This window comes from Conger conger, chromosome 18, assembly GCF_963514075.1.
Source record: "Conger conger chromosome 18, fConCon1.1, whole genome shotgun sequence".
In the NCBI taxonomy this organism is placed as follows: Eukaryota; Metazoa; Chordata; class Actinopteri; order Anguilliformes; family Congridae; genus Conger; species Conger conger.
Genome location: NC_083777.1, coordinates 19,870,989 through 19,897,555, shown reverse-complemented (window position 1 = coordinate 19,897,555; position 26,567 = coordinate 19,870,989). Strand labels below are relative to the sequence as shown.

At 40.8% G+C, this 26,567-nt stretch overlaps 3 protein-coding genes across 4 annotated transcripts in view; 2 read left to right on the top strand and 1 right to left on the bottom strand.

Moving 5' to 3' along the window:
* LOC133118481 (zinc finger MIZ domain-containing protein 1-like) overlaps positions 1–12,843 on the top strand; it is a 77,521-nt gene extending 64,678 nt beyond the window's left edge. Inside the window, exons 10-23 of one of the 2 annotated variants that reach the window (XM_061228527.1) lie at positions 270–548; positions 1,234–1,437; positions 2,130–2,204; positions 2,728–2,878; positions 3,620–3,761; positions 4,241–4,451; positions 4,854–4,959; positions 5,177–5,337; positions 5,424–5,491; positions 5,593–5,661; positions 6,018–6,259; positions 6,838–7,001; positions 8,070–8,303; positions 8,996–12,843. In XM_061228527.1, the coding sequence (XP_061084511.1) occupies positions 270–548; positions 1,234–1,437; positions 2,130–2,204; positions 2,728–2,878; positions 3,620–3,761; positions 4,241–4,451; positions 4,854–4,959; positions 5,177–5,337; positions 5,424–5,491; positions 5,593–5,661; positions 6,018–6,259; positions 6,838–7,001; positions 8,070–8,303; positions 8,996–9,103 (2,214 nt within the window). In that variant the 3' untranslated portion in view covers positions 9,104–12,843. Of the gene's footprint in view, positions 1–269; positions 549–1,233; positions 1,438–2,129; positions 2,205–2,727; positions 2,879–3,616; positions 3,762–4,240; positions 4,452–4,853; positions 4,960–5,176; positions 5,338–5,423; positions 5,492–5,592; positions 5,662–6,017; positions 6,260–6,837; positions 7,002–8,069; positions 8,304–8,995 lie in introns of both variants that reach the window. The other variant, XM_061228526.1, reaches the window with a different exon arrangement.
* Positions 12,844–13,695: 852 nt separating this feature from the next.
* Positions 13,696–16,867, top strand: LOC133118142 (peptidyl-prolyl cis-trans isomerase-like). The gene is made up of 6 exons (XM_061227929.1): positions 13,696–13,989; positions 14,735–14,765; positions 14,867–14,955; positions 15,142–15,238; positions 15,727–15,802; positions 15,957–16,867. Exons 1-6 carry the CDS (start codon positions 13,849–13,851, stop codon positions 16,090–16,092), a joined length of 570 nt encoding a protein of 189 aa, XP_061083913.1. The 5' UTR covers positions 13,696–13,848; the 3' UTR covers positions 16,093–16,867.
* A 3,530-nt stretch (positions 16,868–20,397) lies between these two features.
* LOC133118725 (zinc finger CCHC domain-containing protein 24) overlaps positions 20,398–26,567 on the bottom strand; it is a 48,373-nt gene continuing 42,203 nt past the window's right edge. The window contains exon 4 of the mRNA XM_061228898.1: positions 20,398–26,206. Coding sequence (XP_061084882.1) covers positions 26,093–26,206 — 114 coding nt within the window. The 3' untranslated portion in view covers positions 20,398–26,092. The remainder of the gene's footprint in view (positions 26,207–26,567) is intronic.

Sequence of the window (26,567 nt, the reverse complement as noted above, 5' to 3'; positions counted from 1 at the left end):
AAACACACATGATCGTGTTACATTACAATCTCTTTATTATTTATGAAAAGTTATTATCTGAGCATTATATCAGTATTACAAGAGCACTGAAACACTAGCAGGTTTTCATTTGCCTTGTTATAAAGTTCAGCTCATAGTAATTCATCAATGGTAGGGGAAATGTGCAGGACAAAAGACTTCCTGTTCGAGACAATCTATTTCTTGGATGAAATTGGGGGGAGGGATTCTTGCAAGAACAGCACATTCATTGGTCTTGCTTTTCCCTACAGATGTGTTCACCCTTCCAGTTGGCCCCCTCCCAGGCCTACAGCGGCCAGTTCCTGAACCAGGCCGGGCCCCGGGGCCCCCCCTCCGTCCAGGGTAGCATGAGCCCTGTGGGCATGGGGGCCTCCAACATGAGCGGGCCCCCCATGGGGATGGCCCAGCCCAGGGCCCAGAGCATGGGGCCCATGGGGAGCCACAGTCAGAGGGGGCCCCAGGGGGGCTACATGGGCCCCCGGCCCCAGTCCCTTCCCATGCAGGGCATGAAGAGGTCCTACCCGGGGGAGGTGAGTACACTCCACACACAGCGGTCTTAAGTGTTCATCTTGTATTGATGTTTTCTTTTCTTTTCTCTAGTAGAAAATAATTAGCTTGTTTTATGCTACTGCATCTCAGAAATACAGGTATGAAAATAATTAGCTTGTTTTATGCTACTGCATCTCAGAAATACAGGTATGAAAATGCTTGTCACTGGGGTGTTACCCTAGAGATACATTAAATTGTTTGCCTAACCAGGAATAATTAATTTGTACCTTATTTGCTTGGAAGACTCATTTGTACCCAAGGAGAACCATACAGGACTCTCACGGTGCATTTTGGACATTTGATCCTTGAAGAACACAAATGTACCTCCACACATTGAGAGTGCGTTTGCTTGACAAGTGAAATTTTCTTACCCTATTGAGAAATCTTGGGGTAAGAGTGAGTCAAACTGTCATGCATCATTGGCAATATTCTAGTCTTATTTAGCAAAAAAATAATAATCGAGATAAGATTTTAATTCTAGATGAGACTAAAATACTTGATGAGACATTTTTTTTATTTTTGTAGTGTAGTGTGTAACTGTCATCTCACTTTGCTCAAAATACGTCTGTTTCACTCTCAGCTGTACAAACCTACCCCATATGTCTGCCAACAACCTAATTTGCCTCTGGTGTATATAAACCTCATGCTATACATTTTTTATTTTAGGTTTCACACCTCTCACCACAGGGTCCTTATGGTGGCCAGCAGTACGGACCGAACAGCCAGTTCCCCAACCAGCAGGGCCAGTACGCCACCCCCAGCCCCACCCGCCCCCCACCCTCTCCCAGCTACCTGGGGCACAGGCCCCAAGGCCCCCAGACCCCCACGCAGTACCCCCCTCCAGGGGCCACCATGGGCCAGTATTACAAGGTGGGATTCGTGCTTGTGTAACCTGTGGTAACGCCTAGTATTTACTGGGTAAATAGCAGATATTTATGTGTAATTATTAGGTAACTAGTTTGAGTTCAGAGGTAAGTACTATGAAAAAGTTTTATTCATGGTACTTCATAGTATGTACAGTAATGTGCAGAAGTCTTAGGCACTCTAGACTTTATTATATATATGTTTATTTTTGTGTGTGTGTTAGTATAAAACAACACATTTGAGATTTCTATTCATTTTCTACATTTGTGTATTTAATTTAAAAAAGTAACATATTACTGTAAGCAGTTGACTACAACATACTTGGAACAACTTCCCTGCTGACTGTCTTATAGAACTGCAGGACAGTGTTGGCTATCTCAGAGAAGTGATGCAGTTTTAACACCGAAGGGTGGTCACAAAAAATATTGATTTGATTCCGTTTTTTACTATTCTGCCAAATTACTAAAATGTAGTGTAAAATGTATAGTACGTTTATTTAGGTTATACAGGTGCCTAAGACTTTTGCACAGTACTGTACCTTTGAAATCTAACTAGTTACCTAATAGTTACGCAAGTAGCTGGTATTTACCCAGTAACTAATGGCCTGTAAAGAAATGTGTTACCAAACCGTTTACATCCAGTGTGATAGTACACCACTGACATTTCAGTATTTACATGCTATTTGCTTCCTTTTTCAGCAAGACCCATTCAATGGTCAGACCAATAGTTTCTCTGGGAGCGGGTATTCCTATAACCAAAACAGCGTGAATGCGGTATGCAACTTTTAAGATTCTATGTGTACTAACAGTTAAGATTTTTTATTGTACACCTACTGTTCATATATGATTTATTGTGGACTGTTAATTAGCAGATCATATGGAATATCTTTGTGTTGTGTAGTAACTGGTTATAATGTATACTTTACTCTGTTGTATACTTGTTTGTGTATTTTATACTATGTTCATTTTGTGGCATGGTGTATATTTTATTGTGTGTTATAAACTAATGTGCCATGGTGTATATTTTATTGTGTATTGTATACTAACAGGTCAGGGTGTATAATGTATTGTGTTTTGTATACTAACGGGTCAGGGTGTATATTTTATTGTGTATTGTATACTAACAGGTCAGGGTGTATATTTTATTGTGTATTGTATACTAACGGTTGGGGTGTAGAATTTATTGTGTGTTGTATACTAACAGGTCAGGGTGTATATTTTATTGTGTGTTGTATACTAACAGGTCAGGGTGTATATTTTATTGTGTGTTGTGTGTACACTGTTCTTTCTGTTGCAGCCCTCCCGCACTGTCAGTAACTACCCCCACTCCCCAGTACCGGGGAACCCCACGCCCCCAGTGACCCCAGGAAGTAGTATTCCACCATACCTGTCCCCCAACCAGGACGTGAAGCCGTTTCCCTTAGAGATGAAGCCAAATGTCACTCTGAGTGAGTATCCCTTAAACAGTGGATCTCTCTTTGTTCATGTTGCATGGTTTTCCCCACAGCATTACACTGCTAATCACATCCATGCTTAGGCCAGTGAACCCTAACAATGCATATCAGTGCATCAGCTATGTAGTGGATCAGAAAAAGTTCCAATACTATTCCATAACATTTATTAATACGCACAAGTAATTGTATGAAATTACTCAATTATTGCAAAATAATAACCTACAGAGAATTTTAATGGCAGTTTAATTTAAATTAGGTTCAGTTTCATTAAATACAAAAGTAAACATTGAAAATAATGAACTATAGTGAATTAATACAACACTGCGGTACAGAGACAGGAAAGTCTCTATTTTATTTTTTACTTGTATCTTATCCCACTTTTTGATACCCGAACGTGTGTGTGTGTTCATGCACATTACTCTTAAGTTTATCTGCCAGTTTGGGAGAGCTCCATTTCCCTCATACTCTCCTCCAAAACACCTGATGTGAGCCAGTGCTTTCACTCCACAGTCTGCTATTCACTGCACATGTAAAGGGCAGGCGACTGCTCCACTACACAGGCCAAAGGGAGGGATAAAACAAGCAGAAGACAGTCATGCGCCACCAATCACAGTGCCACCAATCACACAGCACATTTATAAGGACCAGTTGAAATTTCAGGCTACTCCTGGCTAATGTAGTAAGAGCTGAACCCTGTTTTTCATTGGTTCACGCCTCCCGTCCCGGCGACAGCAGCCAATGGGGGAGAGGAGCTTCGGCTGACCTTTCCCGTGAGGGACGGCGTGGTCCTGGAGCCCTTTCGGCTGGAGCACAACCTGGCGGTCAGCAACCACGTCTTCCACCTGCGGCCCTCCGTCCACCAGACGCTCATGTGGAGGTGAGGGGCCACTGCTGCCACCGCTGGCCCAGAAAGGGCTCTCAAAGGCTGGCCAGCCTGGTCCTCAGAACCCCTCCTCCCTTCTGGTGTTTAGTGCTGGAGAACAGGGGCTCCAAGGGTTAGGAGAATAGAGATCCTTTTTTGTCTGGATATTGTAACATTTATTTCACAGACATAACAACATAGACTGTGAGAACATACAAATGACACAATATTTAGTAGTTCAGGCCTGGTGTTTGCCCTATTTTGCCCTTTACTTCGTAAAGCATCTTTGTGACAGTTTTCTTTCAAAGTGCTTTGAAAAGGGCTGTACAAATATAATTGACTTGACTATACACAAATGTCAAGTCAACATCAAGACAATGGCACTCTAGTCAAACCATGATTTGACAGTTCTAGCAGAATCTGCCTAGCTCTTCTGCTAGATTAACCAGGAGAAGACAAAAGCAGAGTTGATGATCTCTTGCGCTGGCCCACAGGTCAGACCTGGAGCTGCAGTTTAAGTGCTATCACCACGAGGACCGGCAGCTGAGCACAAACTGGCCAGCGTCCGTACAGGCCAGCGTCAACGCCACGCCCCTCACCATCGAGCGCGGCGACAACAAGACTTCCCACAAGCCCCTGCACCTGAAGCAGGTGTGCCAGCCGGGGAGGAACACCATCCAAATCACCGTCACGGCCTGCTGCTGCGTGAGTCACGCCCCCTGTGCCACACACAGCCAATCAGAGCAACTTATGTAGCGTGCTCTATCACAATGCTAGTGAAACAAACAAGCGCTCTATATTGTACCTGTTAATGCAAACATTTCTATTACACATTGTTTTTCAGTCATTTTCTGTTTTATTTTTAACACATATGTATTACATTACATGTTATTTGGCTGACGCTTTTATCCAAAGCGACTTGATGATGAGTTGATGAACAATCCCCCTGGACCAATGTGGGGTTGAGGACCATGCTGAAGGGCCCAACAGATGTGTGGATCTTATCATGGCTACACAAGTATGCCGTAACTTATACTGTTCTCTCTCCTGCTCTCTTTTCTCTCTCTCCCTCCCTCCCATGCTCCGTCTCTTCTCTCTCTTCTGCAGTCACACTTGTTTGTCCTACAGCTGGTCCATCGGCCATCGGTCAGGTCTGTTCTGCAGGGTCTGCTGAAGAAGCGGCTGCTACCCGCTGAGCACTGCATCGCTAAAAGTACGGCTCCTTAAACCCAGCAGCCCTCTGTACTAATACACCCCTATCACATGAGTGAGGAGAAGTACTCTGTACTAATACACCCCTATCACATGACTGTCTCATTAGAATCATTCTACTAAAACACCCCTATGATGGAACCAGCGGTTAGGAGGATTAGATAAGGTGCAGATAAGGTCTCTGACCCCCCCCCCCCTATCCTGTCCTCCCTTCCAAGTCAAGCGGAACTTCAGCAGCTCTGCCGTGTCCTCGGGGAACGCCACGCTGAACGGGGAAGACGGGGTGGAGCAGACGGCCATCAGGGTGTCCCTAAAATGCCCCGTTACGTTCCGCAGGATCAAGCTCCCATCCCGCGGGCACGACTGCAAGCACGTGCAGGCCAGTGTTCATCCACATCAACCGTTTAAGCGCTAACGCTGAGAAATAACGGCGTCGGAATAACGCTGTGTTTTCACGCCCTGCAGTGTTTCGACCTGGAGACGTACCTGCAGCTGAACTGTGAGCGGGGAACATGGCGGTGTCCCGTGTGCCAGTACGTCCCGAACACGCTTAACAGTTTACACACCAACGCGCAAACGTTCAGACCTCTTTGTGTTGGCATCCAGTTGGTCACGACTGTTTCTCTGTCCCCAGTAAAACAGCTCTGCTGGAGGGGCTCCAGGTGGACCAGTACATGTGGAGCATCCTGAATGCCATCCAAAAGTAAGTGGATGGAACTTTCCTTAATTTATTTTAGTTAATGTAGCTTCATTTATATCCATAAGTGAAGATCATGCAAAGCCTCTTTTAATGCATTTGTTGACAGTGATGAGCATGAAGATTTATTGTTTATGTTATGTTTATTGTTAACCCAGTCATAACTTATTCATATTATTTTAGTGTTAATGGAAATATCTTCATAAAAATGTCACTCAATCAGCTTCTCATATTTACATGCGCTTTTTGGATAGTTTTTTCACAAACATTAGTAGCTGCTTCCACCAGGATCATCAGTGAGAGGTATGATTGATGATTGAGTCTAGAGAAAGATGCTCACAGTTCCTGTGTTGTCTCCCCAGTTCAGATTTTGAGGAAGTCACCATCGACCCGACCTGTAGCTGGAGACCGGTGCCCGTGAAGACTGAGTTGCACATCAAGGAGGACCCAGATGGCCCTCTGGCCAAACGCTTCAAGACCACGAGCCCCAGCCAGATGATCCTGCCCAACGTGCTGGAGACGATAGCACAGCTGGGGCCTGGCCCCTCCCCCTACCCATCAGCCCCTGCTCCACACGGAAACAACAGCGACTATAACAGCCAAGGTAGGGGCGGTCACCCGCCAAACTGCTGCAGGCTTCTTTCCCTTAAAGAAGGAGCTGTCAAAAGCTAAGTGTTCTACTTTGTGATGCTGGTGGTTACTGACGTGTCACATGTTAAGCCTGGGGTATCTTATTTTATCCAAAAAGGTGCAGGGTCTTCTTTTAGCCCAGCCATAAGACTCCACTTATCAAGGCCTTGATGATTAGTGGTTACTTACATATCTTGTAAAAACAAAAACCTCCACCCACCTTTTTGGATAAGATTGGATAAGATAACGGACAAACTGGGAAACTGATACTTTTGAAAGCTGGTTTAGTACTGATGCTCTTGATATTATATTCTCTCTTCTCCACCCTAAGAACTAATGGTCCTTTTAGTCCCGTGGAGCTTGCCAGATTGCATCTGATGTGACCTTCACGTTGTATTTCATATTCTGGTGCCAATTGTCAGTCATGATCATCCAACGTTTGAGCTTCATAAAAACATTCACATCTTCAGATGATCCACAGTGGTGAGCAGCAGGCTTTGGCTGAGCACTCTGAAAATTCATCATTGTTTTGAATGTATTTTGTGTGTCCAGGCAACAGTTACCAAGGACAGGGAAATTTTGAGTTCCCCCGCGGTGGTGCGAGCGGAACGCCTGTGAGTGACTTCATTTCAGGACCCCAGCTGGCCCACCCACCGGACGGGCCTGGGGGCCTGGCGGTCCAGGACAAACCGGCCAATCATTGCCTGCCCGGAACGGTGAGCGTCAGGCGCACAGCTGTTTCCACGGTGACCGCATGCGCCGCGAGTCTCAGGGTTTATGACACGCTGGGCGTCGCACCAAAATCAGAACGGCCGAGTCACGGGAGGACTAGCCAAGGTTTTTTTTTGGTTTTATATGCCAAGGAAAAATGTATGGTTAAGCGAAGATTCTTAACCATACATGGCCTGTGGGCCATTGTGGTCTTGACTCGGCCAGAAGAAGCCAATCAAATTGCAGAATTGCTCCTATAAAAACTCCCTGAGACATTGACCTACAGTACTCTATGATCGTGCCATTTGGGTTGAATGTACTTTGATGGTCACTATAATTGACCTTGTGTGGGTTCTATAACAGTAAATCATTCCCACATTTTCAAAGCCAATTGAAAAGCCATTTCCAAAACGTTGTTTAACTGACATTTACCGTTATTTGGATTAGTGCAATGATGAAACTAAACAGGAGCCATGTGGGGTAAGGGCCAGCTGCACTGATCTTATTGTGGCTACGCTACAACCTTCTCGGCCCCAGTCAAGCACCTGAAACCAAACGGGACAAACACAAGTTGGAAAAATTCAGAGGTTGCTGGTTACGTTGCCTGTTCGCCTCACATGTTGAGTTCAAAACCTTACGTAAGACTAACACTTGGACAGGTTTGTAATGGCTGGACTGGTATGTTCTTCCAACAGATCTTAATCTTACATAATGTGGTAATCCATTTAGCAATTCAAATGTAATAATTCTGCCATGGTACATTATTAAACTTACTTAGCAAGTAGCTCAACGCTTAGCAGTAACTAGCTTCTCAACCTGTCACTTCCCGTTCCAGATACTCTAGAAATCGAATGCCTGTGGTGGACAATTGGGGCACTTTCCAATCGCTTATTTTTCACTTCCTATCTCCTTTTCCTTTGCCTGACCTGGAAATCGATCAAGGTCTTTAAGGACATCCCATGACTGACAGAGCACCATAGTCACTTCCTCTCTCTCTCTCTCTCTCTCTCTCTCTCTCTCTCTTTCTTTTTCTCTCTATCCTCTCACCATCTCTCTCTCTCCCTCTTCCACAGATGGCTCATCCAGGCTCTGATCAGTCCCATAATTCAATGCCACATGGTTTGCATGCGCCTCCTCACCCCAGCAGCCAATCAGGGCAGCCGTTGCATCGTCCCCTCCAGCACCCCGCCACACAGCCCTCTGTGAACAGCCACACGCACAGCCAGATGACCTTTGACCCCCCCTCCAGCGTAGAAGCTCAGCAGGGGGGGCAGGGAGGCCCTGACATTCCGGAGCCTTCCTTGGACGTAAGTGCGCATCCCGGACCCAGAGCTTTGAGGGGAACCGACAACAGCCAACCACTTTTCATGCTGCATTACAGACAGTCTTGTGTGGAGTTACCCGACAACATTGTATCTGCTTAGTCTTATTACCTGAATCTATAAGAAGTAAGTAACACTTTTATGAAAGCATTAGTTTTCATAACTTTCACAGAGTTTTTTTTAAGCATCAGTTTGAATTAGTCGGAATGTTTTGTGAAATCAATATCTAACAATGATTACCAATACAAATTGAATCTGGTTTATCCTGATCATAGGTAATTAAGATTTGGATCTATAACATACCTCTAATATGTAATTTGATCAATTACGTAATTCAAATACTTTTCTCCGCTTTACTGAGCTTGTCTGGTGTATTGGAACCTATTACCTACGTATGTATTGAAATCTTGGTTGACTCAATTGCACCAAGCAAGATCAGTCGAGGCCAGAAAAGTATTTGAATCCAAAACAGTGACATAATTGACCCAGGTCTGAGGGGGCATAATTGTGATGTTGAGAGGTGGCTGGGGTGAGACTGCATTGGGCTCCAGGGCTCAGGAGAATGCTATAATGTGTGGGGTGCGACAGAGAGACTCGTTCTGCTCAGACTCAAACCCTGTCGTTCCCAGTGTGATGAGAGAATCATGGTTTCTGTGCCTCTCTGTGTTCCTCCACAGCTCCTGCCAGACCTCCCCAATCCCGACGAGCTGCTGTCCTATCTGGACCCCCCCGACCTCCCCAGCAGCAGCAACGACGACCTCCTGTCCCTCTTTGAGAACAACTGACTCCCTCCTCTCCTCACGGCCTCCTGTCTGTGTTCCGCTGGCCTGGGCTGGCCTGGGATGGACCGGGTCAAACCGAGGTAGCCTGGATCAGACTGGATTAGACCGGGTCAGACTGGGTTAGACCGGGTCAGACTGGATCCGACTGGGTTAGACCGCGTCAGACTGGGATAGACCGCGTCAGACTGGGATAGACCGCGTCAGACTGGGTTAGACTGGGTCAGATTGGATCAGACTGGGTTAGACCGGGTCAGACTGGACAGCAGCCGTGCACTAAAGATTGGCTGTTGAAAACATGCACTCCATTGACCTTCTTCCTCTGAGAGAAAACCTGCTCCATCTCAACACTGACTGTAAGTCAGACAGGGAGGCCTCAGCGAAACATTTTAAACTGAAATGAACACTTTGGTTTCAAAGCATTTGGAACATTTGAAACTGTGCAGCTATTGGTTTGTTTATATCTCACACAGGTCCCTGAACACTACAGAAGTATTGTAGCATTTTGTTTTATGATGACAAGAAAATGGCTCCTTATCCTGCCAGTGTCCTGAACCCCTTTCAACCTCGTTCTTCCAACCTGTCAGAGCCAAACTTCCCAAGGCTGACATGAAGACATGTCTGTTAATGACAAGCACAATAGCAAGGGCAGAGAGGGGGAAAATGGCCTCTTACACACTGAAATAATTTTCAGAAAGTATTTTCAGAAATACTTATTACCCCTTTGCATCATGCAGAATCTGGAAAATCGACTTTTTTCTTTATTCCGTTAAAAAAAATGACATTCACAATCATGTTTTCATTTAGATATTTAAATCGCTTCTTGGAAAATACAGCTCCCACAGTCGGTCTGATATCCCCTGAGAGGAGGCAGTAAGCAGGAGGGAGTATGCTTGGGTCTGTACTGGGGAATGTTACCGCAGTCCTGCACTGTCTTGAGTGGCTGTACCTCACCCTCGGTCTGTGTTCGGTCTGTGAGGCTTCTGCCTGGGCTCCTGTTTGTGTGTGCTGTTCTGTCCTCTCCATCCCTGTCCTCCATTACGTACAGTGAGTCCTGTAGTAAGTTCATGTGTGCCAAATCAGCCTGGTGTAATGGTATTATAAACTGAAGAATTTTATGCTTTTTTAAATTTTGTATTGGTTTTATTTAATTTTTTTAAGAAACATTTTTGTTTAGTGGAACGGCTTTCTGTTATGCAAACACAACTTCTTAGTTTTGATATTATGAATTTGTATGTTGTGTGTATTGTTTTCATTTTAATTTATATATTTGTGCACTTTTTTCATGTACTGCAAAAATTCAGTTAATTTGTAATTCTCATCCGCTGACTGAAGGTGCTGGGCCTAGCTAGGTCTATGGAAGGCTTGTTTGTGTGTTTTTCCAGTGTATCAGGGTTGGATTCAGTTGAGTGAGGAATTTAATTACAGTTCACTTCATGATTTGAAAAATTGCCTAAATATTCTTGAGGATTTTTCCATTCATGAATAGAGTTCAGTCGATCTGCTCAGTCGATTGATTTGAAATGCAATTAACCTCCACCCTGCATTGTAGTACCAGGACTGTAGTACAGCTTGCAGATGTGAATAGAAAGAGAGATTATATTTCATGACACCTAAGTAGGAGAAAAGAGCATACATTTACACATTTACTGAGTTATTAATGATTAATTTTGTACTAATTTTTGTTAAGGTAGTGCAATGTTAAAATACAAACCTATGTTACAGTTTCATTGTAACATTTTGTTTTGTCCTGGAAGCTCTGACACGCTTCCCTGTCCCCACCTTCAGCCTACTTGCAACCTGCGACAGGTTTGTTCAAACAAACAAACAAACAAACAATAAACAAACAAACAAAATGGCAGCCCCAGTCCTGGGACCACAGTGGAGAAAGGCTATTATAACTCCGAGAGGTAGTGTGGGTGAGCAATTCTAATTTAAAATGTCAAAAACGTACCCCTGCTATAGAATCGTAAATATATGGTTGTCCTCTGTGTTTGTGTGTAGATATTTTTTTTAACAAATATCTCTCTTCATTGTTATGTCCAGTAGTCTTTTTTGCCCATTTTATTATTCTATTTTGTGTGGGCAGGAAAATGCTGTTGAAAAATGCAACTTTGTTATTTTAGAAGTTATTGTAAATATTGCTGTGAATATTTTAGTTTGGACTCATTAATCAGTGTCATTTGTGCATAATTTTAGCATTTCTGTTTTTCCGCTAAATCTTCCTCAAGCCGCCAGCTTTAACATAAGGCTGTATCTTTCTTAATTTGTACACCAGAATCCCATCACTAAATTAAATTGATTAGTTTGTTGAAAATCTGTTCCCCTCTCAGGCCTCAGGTTACTCTGGGCGAATATTTTCTGATGTGTTTTGAAGAAGTGCTCTTCCATTTGCATAGTAACTTTGATGTGGGCAAATCATATGATTTCACTGAATTCATTTCTAATATTTTCCACATCTACAGTAAAATTCAAGTTTTCAAAATGTAGCTGCTTGCTGGCCTTGCCAATTTCATGAAGTATGATCGCACCACATGGATGGGCAGTTGATATTTTGGCTATTGAGTCATACCAATAGTTTTTATGTAATGTCCTATGTTTTAAAAATTCATTATGGCCTTATTTTGAATACATCAATGCTATTCTATTATTGTCTATTGTAATTAAAAAAATAATTTGTGAATTCTGAAGACCATATAAAATGTATACTTGTAAATACATTTTGAAGGCTTTCACACAATTAAAATTGTTTTTCAAATGTTTAGTTTTTTTATTATTATTATTCATATGCTGGTGATCACATTATTTCCATTATTTTCTTTTCACAGACTTTTATATTGACATTAACACTTGAAAAAATATATCATCCAGTTGACAAGAGGATGAATATGGAAGAATATACTAGTTGAAAACAACCTGTGAATATAACATTCTTTAATAACACAAATCCTCTGGCAGTGCATTTTATCTGTACATAGAGACATGTCTAATACATTGAGTATGCCGACTGTGAGGTCTAAGTTGGCTCAGTCAGTGGACCTCTAGTGTCCTGTAGTTAGGCAGTAGCTAAAAACAAGAGTCTTCTAAGGAAAATGATAATCACAGCCACATTCAAGCTTCTCCACGGAACTGTAGGACCCAAATAGACTACAGTGTGGAATGACTCAATGAATGCCTGCACATAATGTAAATTCCAAATCCACATTTTTTTTTAAAGAACTTGTATGTATTTCCCGATGGGAAGATGCAATGCTTATTTAGGATCGTTAAGTTTTGCAACACCCGTCGTGGAATCTGAGCATTCGTGCCCTTGTCTAAATACACCTTTACTCCTTTGAAGGCAAGTTTATTTTACCATGAGTGTAATATTGAGAAAAATGTGTTTTAGTCTTACCTGTGTATTTTCAAGGTGCTACATAAAAAAAACAACAACAAAAAAACATGGAACATTCATGGCTGTGGGATGGGGCAATGACGTAGGACCAAATATGGTCCCAAAAGATTCAAAGTTTGTACATACTTTTGATATGATCGCACAGAAAAAGATACACATTTTCAGTAATTCATGCAAAAGTAGCTATTGCTTTCTGTTTGTATATTGTATGTACTGTAAATTTGCTTATTTTATATTCTCAACTGGTCAGAAAAAAAGAATTGTGATTATTAGTCTTGTAAAACTATATGTAGTTAGATGATGTGACAGCCTAATATTTATCTAATAAACATATGTATTCTGATTAAATGTATACCATGGTGTTAATGTGATTTTTGAGGGTTTCATAATTTCATTTCAGTTTAAAAATAATTATGCCATATGTATGTATTTATGTGGTTGGAAATATTTTGCCTAAAACATTCTATATCCAGCCCATGTGTGCATGTCAAAATATGAAATGTAAAGGGTGCACAGTTCTCTGTTGTTCTCTTGTGTTTAATTTGACTTTAAATCCCTTTGATTTGAAGTGATTACATGGAGAACCTACCTATCCTTCATTCCTGAAAAACCTTGTGAGGTATACAGTAGTTTATAAATCGTTGCATTTTTAGGATGTTCAAATGTTTTCTTGGGGCTTATACTTGGTAGACATTTTCCACAGAAACCAAAGTGTCACCTACAAAGGCCAAACATAATGCTTAGGCCACATCAGTGATGCGAGTGTTCTGCAGTGATGTGTTTTCTTATTTCTTAGGATGTTTTCTTTTATGTAGGCTACTTTTGCCTATTCAGTTGACCTTAATTCTGACTTAAAAGTAGCACAAGCACTTTTTCTTTAGGCCTACACACAATAAAGTTAGGCAAGTTAGATTTTGTCCTTGAACTGAGGATTTTTTCTTTGTACTTAATTTTGAGTGAAAGTAAAGTAGTGCTGAACTAGCTCAAAGGGATTAATTCAGGTGTTAACCAATTATTAAAATGATACGGATTCTTTAATTTAGTTATTTTGTATTGGTTTTGACAATTATCCTTCGGATATAGACATTTCATGCAATGCATGTGGTGCATATTTTTATCCCCAAGAAATAAACACATTTATTATAAAGACGTGGATGTCCGTGACTTGGAGGGTTAATCTACAGATTAGTTTCTCTGACACACATAAAGGGCTTCCAATTCACAGCGTGTTTATGCGCTATCCTTCTAGGGACGACCACACATGTTTTCCATTCTGGATTAAGATGCTGGTTCTGTTCAGACAATTTGTCGTGACGTTAGCACAGTAGAGTTCAAAGAACTACTTTGCCTAGCTACGATGCTGCAAATGAAAAATCGCATTAAATACTGCTCTCTGGCAATTGCGGCGGCCAGACTGTTTTCCAGACCGGTACGGAACCCAATTGTTTACTTTGACATTGCAGCGGACCACGAACCTCTTGGGAGGATCACGATTGAGGTAACTTAAACTGGCTAATACACACAGAAAGTACCGCAGTACAGGCCATATTAGCAGCGTGGCTAGCTCCCTAGCTCCCTAGTTCTCTACACGGGACTGTCCCGAACAGTAACTTGTGTGTAGCCGTTGGGAAGCTAGTGTTAACGCTATTTAAAATACCTAAATTGTTAGCCAACAACACTCTTGTATCAATATACCTGATATGTTCTGCTAGTGACACATTAACCATTATTGTCCTCTTAACATAACTTCGTTAGCCGACTAGCTATCTTGACAGTTAATGGGTATAGCTACAGCTAAGTTACAGCTAACGTTAATCGGATAAAAAGGATCACACACGTTACAGACGCACCACTCTGGTCAATTTAATTTAGCTTGCTACATAGCAAAACGGTGTCATCGCTTTTGTTTTTTTTTTGTTCTTGGTAAGTAGGCTACCTAAGCTAACTAGCTCGTAACGTGTGCTTGGATGCACTGCTTTACGGATTGCGAAGTGTAGCAATTTCTATCACTATGACTGAGACAATCTACTTTCTATAGCTGCACAAGCAACCGTTACTGTGTTATAGCTAATGTCAATTTATGTGGTTTCGTTTAAAAATATATATTTGTTGTTGCAGACCAGAAGTTATAGTTCCTAAAATTAAGTCTTTATTGTGTTTCCAAAGGGAAATTAATTGGATTGTAAAGGGTGTTCTATAGTTGTGAAATCTTTGCTTTGGTAAAATACCTTTCTCTTTTGCAGTTGAATGCCGATGTTGTTCCCAAAACAGCAGGTGAGGTTAAAGAAGAAGAAAAAACTGGTTTGGAATACATAAAGAGTGTGGCACCTGCGAGGAGTTCGCTGATTTATTTTTGCTTTGTTTTGTTTTAACAGAGAACTTCCGAGCTCTATGCACTGGAGAACATGGTTTTGGGTACAAAGGCTCAATATTCCACCGAGTGATCCCCCAGTTTATGTGCCAGGTACCGTCCAATTTAAGATCATGTGCACTACAGTATGTGTCTAATTATAATGCAGTAGTGTCTCTTTTCAAAGGTACAATAGGCAAGTGTAAACATGTTCAGCAGTGTTTTTAAAAAAGAATGTTGCTGGTCCTGTCACCTCAAATAAACTATGCATTTCTGTTATTGTTTCCAATGGGGCTACAGGGAGGAGATTTTACCAATCATAATGGAACTGGAGGAAAGTCTATCTATGGATCGAAGTTCCAAGATGAAAACTTCAAGCTAAAGCACTCTGGGCCTGGTAGTCTATTCTTCCCAGTTCTTTTCTCATTCTTACCTTTAGTTTAGGGACAGTATCCCACAAGCAAGCTATGAGTTTTAGGTAGTGTCAGGTGATGCCACCGAGTCGATTAATTCTCATGTTGTGAATTAATCATGTACATATTTTAACAGAAAGTTTAAGTGGCTATATTTACTGCATCTGGAATTATCCAGTGGGCAAAATCTTCTGTTTTCTGGATTGCATACTCTATGAGGATATGACAAGAAAGGCTGATAATTCTGCCACTAGATGGTGACATTGTCTTCATTATTGGTGTTTGAGCCTTCCTAAGACAGTGACCTACTTTTAAAATCTGCCACTATCAATTTCCTAATATGACCCATTGACCTTTCATCTGCCCAAACAGGACTGTATAATAATCTATAATATATTTTGAAATAACAAATGAGAGTATAGTTTATTTCATCATGGTTTAATTGTTTTGGCTTGTTTTTTTTTTTTTTTAGGAATTTTGTCAATGGCAAATTCTGGGCCCAATACCAATGGATCACAGTTCTTCATCTGCACGGCTAAAACTGAATGGTATGTTGCATGAATACATGAATATATCTCTATAACACATGAGTTAGTACCCATTCAATATTTTAATTGAAACCATCCTTATGAATTAAATTATAGGATGTTTTTGGTCATAACTGGAGTTTGTTTCAGCCTATGTGCTTACCGACTTCCCCAGGCTGAACGACAGGCATGTGGTGTTTGGTCACGTGACAGATGGGATGGACGTCGTCAGGAAGATGGAGTCATCTGGCACTCACGATGGCGGGACGCTCAAGAAGCTCGTCATCACGGAGTGTGGGGAGCTCAAATAGCAACCCTGTTAAACCTACTGCGAAAATCCATAGATCCACAGATAAGATCCATAGATCCTTTAAGGCGTGAAATCACGTGTGATTGGAATGCTCGTGACTGAGCATTCTAATGCTGGTGTGGCAATCACTTCTGCAAGCTGCCGAGTTCTAGAACACGGACTTAGAATGTTGCAGAAACATTCCAAAAAACCTACTCTTCAAAGGGTTAAATTAGTGAGGAGACTTCCTGCCTCGTCTTGACCCTCAATTTATTTTGAATCACAAAATCCTCTTCTTTTTTTTGTGCGACAAGATATAAAAATCCAATTTGGGTGAGTGGTGAGATGGGTTCATGTGTATTCAAAAGGCGCAAAAAAGGGTTTCTAAGACAGAATGTTACCTGAGGAATGCAATGGCATGATCTTATCAAACATTTTTTACCATAATATCCTACAAAATATTTATAACCAATATTTATTTAATCCTTAGTTTCATTTTCAGATGATTTGTTTAAAGAAAAATGACAAACTTCATTGTAAATTGTGAAATTCTAATTGTAAAATGCTCATAATTTGCCTCTAACAACTCCTGCCCTTTTAACATATTTTGATGTACTGTACAGTATTTGACCCAGAAATGTATAGAGGTGTCTGTTTTTCATTTTTTAGAAGATTTATAAACAAATGTACAGGGGGGGTCTTCTGTGATTAGCTGGTCCTTTTTTATACGCTCAGGAACTGAACCTTTAAAGAATTAAAAATGCATCAAAGAAATAAATAAATAACAAAAATTCTCAGGACATTTATTCCTTGGTATAATTTCTCATTTTGTTGTGGAAGTATTTGTTGTTTTACAGTGGAAATGACTGCAGTCCATAATCTAGTGAATGTTTGACTGTACTTGTCGGGAGGAAGAGGAGCAGTAGGAGGAAGATTAGTGGTCTGTGGAATAGGAGTTGTTGTTGGAGTCAGAGGAGAGAGGCGTGTGTGAGGAGGAAGCGAGGTGGTGTGGTAATGGGAACAGATGGGGCTGCATGTTTCAATCCCAGCTGAGCGAAAGTGGAGCCAAAGCCAAGTGCTGTAGGAGTTCCTAACTCTGGAACCTGGAACAAAAAGACACTGCCCACAGTCCACGGGGAAAATACAGCTCATCACAAACACAGATGAGACCATGGAAAACACACGCATTTCTGCGCTTGCTTGGTGGCCCATGCTGCTGAAGTTCACAGTGCTCTGCTGAGCCCCGTGGCTGATGGCCTGCAGTCCTGAGGCTCACACCTTCTACCCTGAACCTTCCCAAACTGGCCAAGGAAACGGCAGCATTGAGAACACGTCATCGGCCATTCCAGATTGAGAGAAAAGGGAAAAATCTGGTTAGAAAAGTTCCGTGAGGAGAGTGCCCATAACATCTTTAGGTTTCTTCAAAGAGACTGAGACTGAGATTTTTAATGGAGATTCTTCATACAGAACTCGGAAGTCCAGGACTTAAAGGTAAAAAAGGTAATTTCGGACTCCTAACCGTCAAGAGAGGAATTGCAGCAACAAATATGCTCAAACCACGACACTGTTTATCCCACCCCTACTCTGAATGCGCTGAAGTTTAGAATTAGAATTAGAAACAATTTTCAATCAGTGAGCTTCAATTATTGTACAGCTATATATGTTTTGGTACAGAGTGCCGGCCCATCAACTGCATATTTTGTAACCCAAAACTATAAACACAGGTAGAGGGTGAGTCAACATGTCAGTGAGCCATTTTCAATGTTAGGAAGGGATTTACAATGGTCTTGTAACAACATAATGTACCTTTAATCTAAGAGTCTGTGAAACTTTGTCCAGGGCTTAATCTATGTCTATGGCAGAAACTGGCCCCTCATGTACTTTATCAAAGATAGACTGATTAAATGGGGCAGTATGGTTGACATCCCTACAGTTGGTAGTGTACAAATGCTGCAGTGAATGACTGATCCTCAAGCTGTACAGTAGTTCAGCCTTTACTCTCTTTGTGTGGTTTGATGCTGGAATGAAAGTCAATGGAGCGTCCTTACACAAGTGCTTTTAACAGCTCCCCGATATCGAGGCTAGTCTTTTTTTAGATCACAGCCTGACTTCCTCACCCTGAACAGGAAATGACATCGTAGCCCTGACTTCCTTTTATTCATGGAACTGAGTGTGCATGCATATGTATGAGGGGAGAAGGGCTTCTCAGAGAGAGAGAGAGAGAGCTATTTGCATGTGACTGCTGACATTTTTGTGTATATGCAAATGTGTTTGTCTGTCGGGGTGTCAATGGTACTACTGCCATATTCACCAACATATACAGTCATGTAAATCTGAGCACAGTGATCTCACTGGCATAAGCAATGTACCTGGAGGCAGCCCTGTGTGGAAATCTGGGCTATTCACCTGTGCCACAGCATTATCACAGCAATGATGGACAGGTGCTCTTTGAACACCTGAATGAGCTCTAAATGACTGGTTGCTGCCTGATGTGCAAAACTGTTCAAGAAAAACACACATTTCCTTCTTTTCCTTTCTTTGATTAATTTGATTCATAACTCATCCCCTTTTAGTTACCTGCTTGACTCAGAAACAGTCTTGATGCCATGGAATGGTGACTGATTGGAAGCAGGAAACCTTTGCACCCGACTACCTAAGTCTTGAAAGGGCCATTTTGATTGGTGAGTGCGTGAATTCAGATACTTTTCTAAGATACCCTTTTGGAATGCACCCTTTTCCTTGATTACTTGTTAGTTTTCAGTTTCAAATAAATAAACATTTCTTACTACAAGTATTATAACGGTCAAGTGAATGATGGATTACTATGGATTTGATGATTTTGATGGATTTCAAACACAAATGATAGCTGTTTGGCTGAAAATATTTTAATTCTAGGCAGTACAATGCAAACATATACATGCTTTTAACTGCACCATTTGGAAACCTGTATTGCAGTGTTTCTTTCGTTCATACTGGCACGTCAATTTATGAAACAACCATGGTTGCTATGTCGATGGCAATGCATTTTTATAGCAGTTTAAAGCAATCATTTCCCCCCCTGCTTGTCTGGAAACGGGGTTTGAGAACAATACTTTTGTTTCCACGAATTCAATTTTACTGCATTGGTTTCATAACATTTAACTCGTGCCGCAATCATGAAGTTAAGAGATTTCTTCGTTTATCGCGTTAATAACTTGCGAGCGTAGACTGCATCGCTTAAATGAAGCCATATGCAGTCCGACTGTGTCATGTTTGTGTCGGCTCTCAGATTTCAGCGTTTCCACGGAAACCATCCCCTTCACGCTCTGCTTAATCTTGCGTGTTATAATAAACTTGACGTGATTTGGGTCCCCTCCCTCTTCAGTTCAGTTCAAGTTTCAACTATGTTGAATATGTAGCCCATTACAATCGTGGAAACCTGGCTCACTGATTAGCCAGCTCCAAGGCCAACATCTGTAAAGTACATGTGCATGAAAATTAAATAAGGGTGAAAAAAAAACTTCCAGTTGTTTCCAATAAGCAGTCAATTGGTGAACCAGTTTGAACCAATGCTAGGATGTATCCCAGCGACCAAAAGCCAGAAACTAGACATCTAGAAGGGTAGAAATCTTGGTTGAGATATTTTGACATAAACAGACTGGGTTGACCCCAATATAATTCAGGTTTTATCTGCATATAGCCTGGCTATATCCTAGTCAGCTAGATCAGAAAACCTTAATTTTTCAAACCAATGTCGGCAGGTCTTTACCTGAAAGTCAAGATCAGTGGTTCCCAAACCTCAGGTAGGCTAGTCTAGTGCTTGATTAGTTGCACCAGGTGTGCTCGAGATGGAACACATGGAATACCTGGATATGGCTGGGGGTACTTGAAGAGAGGTTTGGGAACCACTGGCCTGGACTTTCCACCAATAAAATGTTCACTGGGATTTTTTCCAAACAGAGTTGTTATGGTGTAACGATGTACTAGAAATAGCAGCAGTAGCAGACTCTTGGATAACTTCAGGAATCAGGAAGCTGATGAGACAGAATATGGGTTCCTGAACTGGGGTCTATGATCTTGTGTACAGTTTACATCAGGCATCATCAAATCTGTCCCTTTAATCCAAAACCAGCCCTGGCTTTCTTTTCTCCTGGGTCTTCATGCCTGACTCCCGGGTAAAGGGAGGTTGGAAAACCCGCAGTTCTTGACCCCCCAGGACCGTGATTTCTTCCCAGATTTAAATCTTCATGAACACTATTCACAAGGGCAAAAACTATGTTTGGCTGGTTGGTTTACTTGTTTACACACAGATACCAAAGACACAATTATATAAAAACACACACAACAGTCCACTTAAATACAGCTTTAATTCAGCAATAAAACTCTTAAAAGTACTAAAGCAAGCATCTTTTTCCCTAATCGGCAAATAAGGCACATTTCGGAATGCCGTTTTATGGACGGAGCGCATCAGAGCCTACTTCCTTTGCACAATTCCCAGTTATACAATTTTTCTACCAGCTCTCTCTTTCTTGCGTCCATTTCCACGTTAAAATTAAGGTCATTTTAGTAAAAGTAAGTAGATTACATAAATTAAACTACTTATACATTGGTATCTGATATACCTCAAAAGCAGTGTATAGTATTCAGTCTCATATTCAGTAAAGAACTGAACCTCAGTATGAAGATAGATACATTAGTTATGACTAGTACATACTGTAGTAAGGCATACCGTTAGCAGTTTGGCAAATACTAAAATAACATCTTGCCATCTAATGAGCTAAATATATGATATACATTACACAAAAATATATCCAATTTATGAACAAAATACATGCACATGCAAACTACCACAGTTGTATGTCTGTCACACTCAGTTACTCCGATAAACTATGTATGTTTTTCCTATAAACTATGCATAAAGTGTAAAAATCCCACATTAGTTCCTTGACATTGTTGCTATAGTAGATATTGCATAGTAAAACTCACAGTTTGTTTTCCTTGAATACAGTGGTGAATGTAAATCTCTAAAACATTAGAAACATAGGTTCTGTGTCTTAACACAACAGTATTATTGCTTTTCAATTTCCACCTTCATTATATATTTAATATCTTCAACACCAGAATACTTCTGTTAGCTAATAATGTTCATAACAATTTTAATACTGGTCTTAAAAAAAACAAACAAAAAAAACACTTCAAAATACACATATATGAATTCTGATACGCATACTAGTTAAAACACAAAAATTATAAAGGGTTATTAAATTCTAATTCCAACTACAAAACATGAAAACAAAACAAAATGGCTTATAAGAGAGAAGGATATTTAATAATTATGTACCAACCTTCATACAATCTATGTAGACATCAATATTTCCTTCTTAGTGTAGTTTTGTTGCATATTTTATACAGAAAAAGGTAATAAAAAATCCTTCCATAAATATCTTCTGTAGGATACACCCTCAGATTAATGTAAAACTTTAAAAGAGAACTCCCAGCTTCATTTTTTCTGTCAATAACAGACCCTTTTCACACAAAACTGCTTTAATATTGCAATATAGCATTTAAGAACTATTATACTTAATAATGGGCATCTAAAATATACATAAATCATTGCAATGATCTCAATCAAGGAGAGCATACTGTACTTCTGTAATTTGCGATTGCTCGAAAATCTTTAACAACTAGATAGGTTTCCAAAATACACATATTGTACATAAAAAAACTGTGAAAGTCAAGTTTAAGTGTCTGGAGCCTGTATACTTCTGAAATGTGTACATTAACATATTACTTTTGAACTCCCTTTGGCTCTGAACTTTATCCCTCATATTGATCAAAGGTGAAAGGCTTGCTCAAGAGATACTAACGTAGACCATATCAATGGATCACAGAGTGGGGTTTTCTAACATCCATCAATTAATTCCATGTTTTCAGCATTTGCATGAACACGCTCCTGTTGAGTATTAATTGCAGCAGCTGGATAATCAGGAATCATCATGAGTAATGGTGGATGTGAATCATATGGGCGACTTATTTGTTTGATAAATGTAAACCAAATGTTTACAAGATCCGCACAGCCGTTGGGCCCTTGAGCAAGGCCCTTAACCCTGCATTGCTCCAGGGGAGGATTGTCTCCTGCTTAGTCTAATCAACTGTACGTCGCTCTGGATAAGAGCGTCTGCCAAATGCCAATAATGTAATGTAATGTAAAAAATGTGAATCTACCTCTACCAGTAAAAAGTTAAGTACTTGGGCAGAAAAATCCAAATACAGACGAGAGGTATAGTGAATTAAATAGACTCATAACAATATGAATATCACTGCTAACGTGAAATGGTGACATAAAAAAGGTTGAAACTGAAAGTATAATGTAGAGAGAAAATACTAAGCCTGTTACAATGTGCAAGTAACTCACACACAAGACTGCCTGTTGGCTACATACTAATACTAACTGCTGCAAGTAAATTTCAATAATTTCACTGGCCTTGCCTTACATCCCTCCCACCCCCTACCCATGCTGTCATAATTGTGCTCCTCCTTACATAACTCCTCCTTACAATACATAACTTAATCATCCCAAATCTGCGTGTTCACAGTACATATGTTCGATCATGGTACCAAAATTCTTTGTTAAATAAGTAATGGCAGAACATTTCCTATATCAAAACTTTCTGACATATATTTTGTGTACACCAAATGGCCACACCTACTTGGAGAAGAAGAGTTTTAATTAGGCATTAGAACTGTGTGGGACCGCTGTGGAAAAGGGAATGGCCGAATGTGCTTCGCTCCAATATCTCTTATGGTCTGTGCGGATCAAGGTCCTTGACAGACCTTTGACTGAGCCCGCAGAGTGATGCGTGTAGACCTCGAGCTAAAGCCAATATTGACATGTGGCTGCTGGCCGAGTGTATTCCACAGATCTGGGCCTGAATAACTTTTCCTTGTTGATTCCATGACGACGGCACTCACGATTGTTTTTGCCAGACGGTGACTTTTGTTCCTGCTCCCAAGTCAACTTTCAGAGCGGAGGAATCTGCGAGCGCGTCTGAAACGCTCCGGGCGGACGGTGCGACCGCATTGTCTCCCCACCCATACAACGTCAAGAATAATGGCCCCTATTGTCAATGGCTTCCTGAACCTGCACCAAGGCTGACTCTGAATACCAAGTAGAACCTGCCCCACACGATTAACTAACCACTGCCCTCAAAATCCTCCCAAACTGAGCTCCAGCGTCTCCCAAACTCCAGATGCCGTTCAGAAATGATTCGCATCTAGCTCTGATTCTCTGCCAAACCTTTTCAAGTGATGCTTCACTGAGAAGCACATATTAACGGCTACAAATGATATCTTCAAAAATATGCACGTTTAGTAACCCATATTATACACATTATAGAATGAAACATTTAATATCTACAGCCATTGTGATAAATATGAGTACGCAATACAATACATCTCTTCCGCAATTAATTATGGGCCTTCTTGAGTCGTATAATATGACCGCTTTTCAAAATGGTTCACCTGTGAATGACCTTTGTCACAGGGTGACGCAATGTGACATTTTTGAGAAAATCACAAGCTTACTGACTCTCAGTCAACCCATTTAAACCAGAACTTTAGTTCACAAAACTGGAATTCTAATAATCCATACAGCTGTCAATATACTGTAATTTATCCTCAGCAAAAATAGAAGATGGAAGCATGTACAAATTACAGAAAAAGTATTTATCATTTTCACTAAAAACTTATTCATTGTATATTTTTGAGTAAATTCACAGAAAATAAGTAGAGAAAAGAGATATGACCATTTTGGTTAACCTAACCTGTAAACAGGAAAATACTGTAAACCACGATTCTGTTTGTCCTAGAAATGTTTTTAAAATATATTTTGAGGGCATTTGCCCTCCTTAAATTTCTTTCTCCCAACACTTCATATTATTCAAAACAACTTCTCAATCCATCACCATACATTCCAAATCTCCCAATTTTTTAAAAAGACTTTCTGTATCACTTCAAAACAAAACTTTGCATGAAACTTTCTTGTTTCAACCACAGACATTCATAAAAAATTTCCAGATAAGTGTCAGCATTCTCCCATTCTCAGTACTGCCTTTGTCTATTAGGTTCTGCTCAGTAACAAAGTTTCGGTTCTGATGTGCCATCCAACATTGTGTCTTCAATAATGACTGAGACAGAACTTACAAGCCTTATAGATTATCTGGATGATATAAAACAATCTTATCCATAAAGAGCTGGTGTGTTTTTGCTTTTGCAAGGATGCAAGTTTTTGTTTTATGCCAGCACTATTGTACCTGATTCAACTCTTCTTCAATCAAGCCCTTCATAAGTACTGGAGAATCAGGACTAGACTCAAACAAAAAGCTTACCCACATCAGCCCTTTTTGGATAGGTTTGGACCCCCCCGTTACACAGAATATTGGTTTCAACCCCATAAGCTCTGTTCCTCAAAACTTCCTATTTCCTTCTTCCTGTCATCTCAACAGACGAGAAACAACTTTTGGATAAAATCCATTGAATCTCTTTCCCAACTCAAAAAACCAGTATGACCTCTCCGTTTGTTAGTTAATTCAGCATTTTGCCTGAAATTATATTGTAATTAGACATAATGTTTATATTGCTTACAGAACACTCTATTATTTCATATTATTTGTGCTAAATCACTGCAATACTGAACCATGTGCCAACCAGAACATGTATAGTTATTAATTATTATAGCACAGGGAACAAATAATAATCAGGATCCAGATCAGTCGACCCTCAGAACAACTAATATCATTAAATATGCGGACTACAGGAATTAATGTGCAGTATAAAATTGTACAGACCTGATTATTTCCTATTTTAGCAGTGCATTAGACCTGAGATTATATGACTATCCTATAGGCAAAATACAATATTAAGGCATTGATTTAGATCTGGATAAAATGAGGGGTTGGTGCTACTTTTCCACATGGATATAATCAGATATCAGGCCCAGAATCAGTTACACACACGAGCAGGAGTCGCTGATTAATTCTGCTTTTTGAGGCAGCCATTTTGATGAGATTTTGTCTTGGGGCAGCAAGCCTTCTTCAGCCAATTAAATCCACTTAATTCCATTAAGTCCTTCATCAATTCTACTGATCAACAGAACGATACAGCGGCAAGTCTTAGCCATACTGATTTTAAAATGGTGGCATAGTTAATGGTATTGCACAGTAGCCTGTAACATGATTAAGATTGTTTGTGTGTGTGTGTGTGTGTGTGTGTGTGTGTGTGTGTGTGTGTGTATACATATATACACATACATGCATATACACACATAGACATATGAATGGATTATGTAAAGTCAAGATCCACTGAATGCTGAACATTGTGACTATTTCCTACCCTATGAGAAACAAACAATTACACTAGAGGCTCCAGCTGTTTCTAAAGACACAGTTACACAAGCTACATATGTGTACAGTATGTCCCAGTTAAAAGTCCATTGAATTGCACATTGCAAAGCCTAATAATGACCTATAACCCAACTGTGTCAGCACTCCAGTAATAAATACTTGCCAAAATAAAAGCGGGGATGCAGTCATTGCCCCTCAGTTAATTCACAGTTAATTCACAGTTAATTCAATGTGCTGTTGACCCAATGAACACTGCAAGGAATTAGAGACCTTGTCAAATCATCGATAAAAATATTATAATACTTAGCACGTCCACATCTTTTGCTTGGCAGGGACGAAAAAACAAATAGTGTAAACAAACGACCGACAGACGAGCGTAGCAGAACAATCCGCTGCGATCGATACGGACGGCAACACTGTCAGAACAAGGACGTTGTTATCGACACTTTCGGACAAAAAAATACGTAGCTAGATGTGTTAAAAGGCATTGGTTTGCACTGGAATATTTACATACAGGATTTTGGCAGGATTTGCTTCGTAAAAGAGCACTTGGTGGGTGGACGGAGAGGTGAGGGGGGATGGGGCGTTGCGTGTGTGGTGGTTTTGGGTTTCGGGGTTAGGTGTTGAAGACCCTCGGTGGGATTATTGCACACGCCGGCAGTAGTACCCCAGCACCTTGCACTTCTCACACAGGTGCTGCGGATGCTCCTTGCTCTGGTCCGACACGTCCAGCCCGTCTGGCTTCTCCAGGGGCCGCTGCTCAGGGACCGGAGGAAAGAGACAGAGAAACAGTGTCAACATGCTGCACTTCTAGCTCCAGTCTGCGGTGTGAAAACAAGGAGCTAGCGACACCACGGGCATCGCAGGAGAACCATGGACGTCTAGAATTTTCAAAATTGGCAGTTGGGTTGGCCCATGAATTGGGCTGCGGTTGAATATGATTGGCCTTTTCAAAATGGAGTGGGAATTGGACATGCTCAGCGGCACGTTGGGTGCCAAATTTCTATTTTAAAAAACAATAAACATTCTGTGCTTCTACCGAGGGAGCTCCTCACACTGCAGTCTGTCAAACTTGTATTTTCTCGGGTGCAATAAATAAACGTGTCTTAATACATTT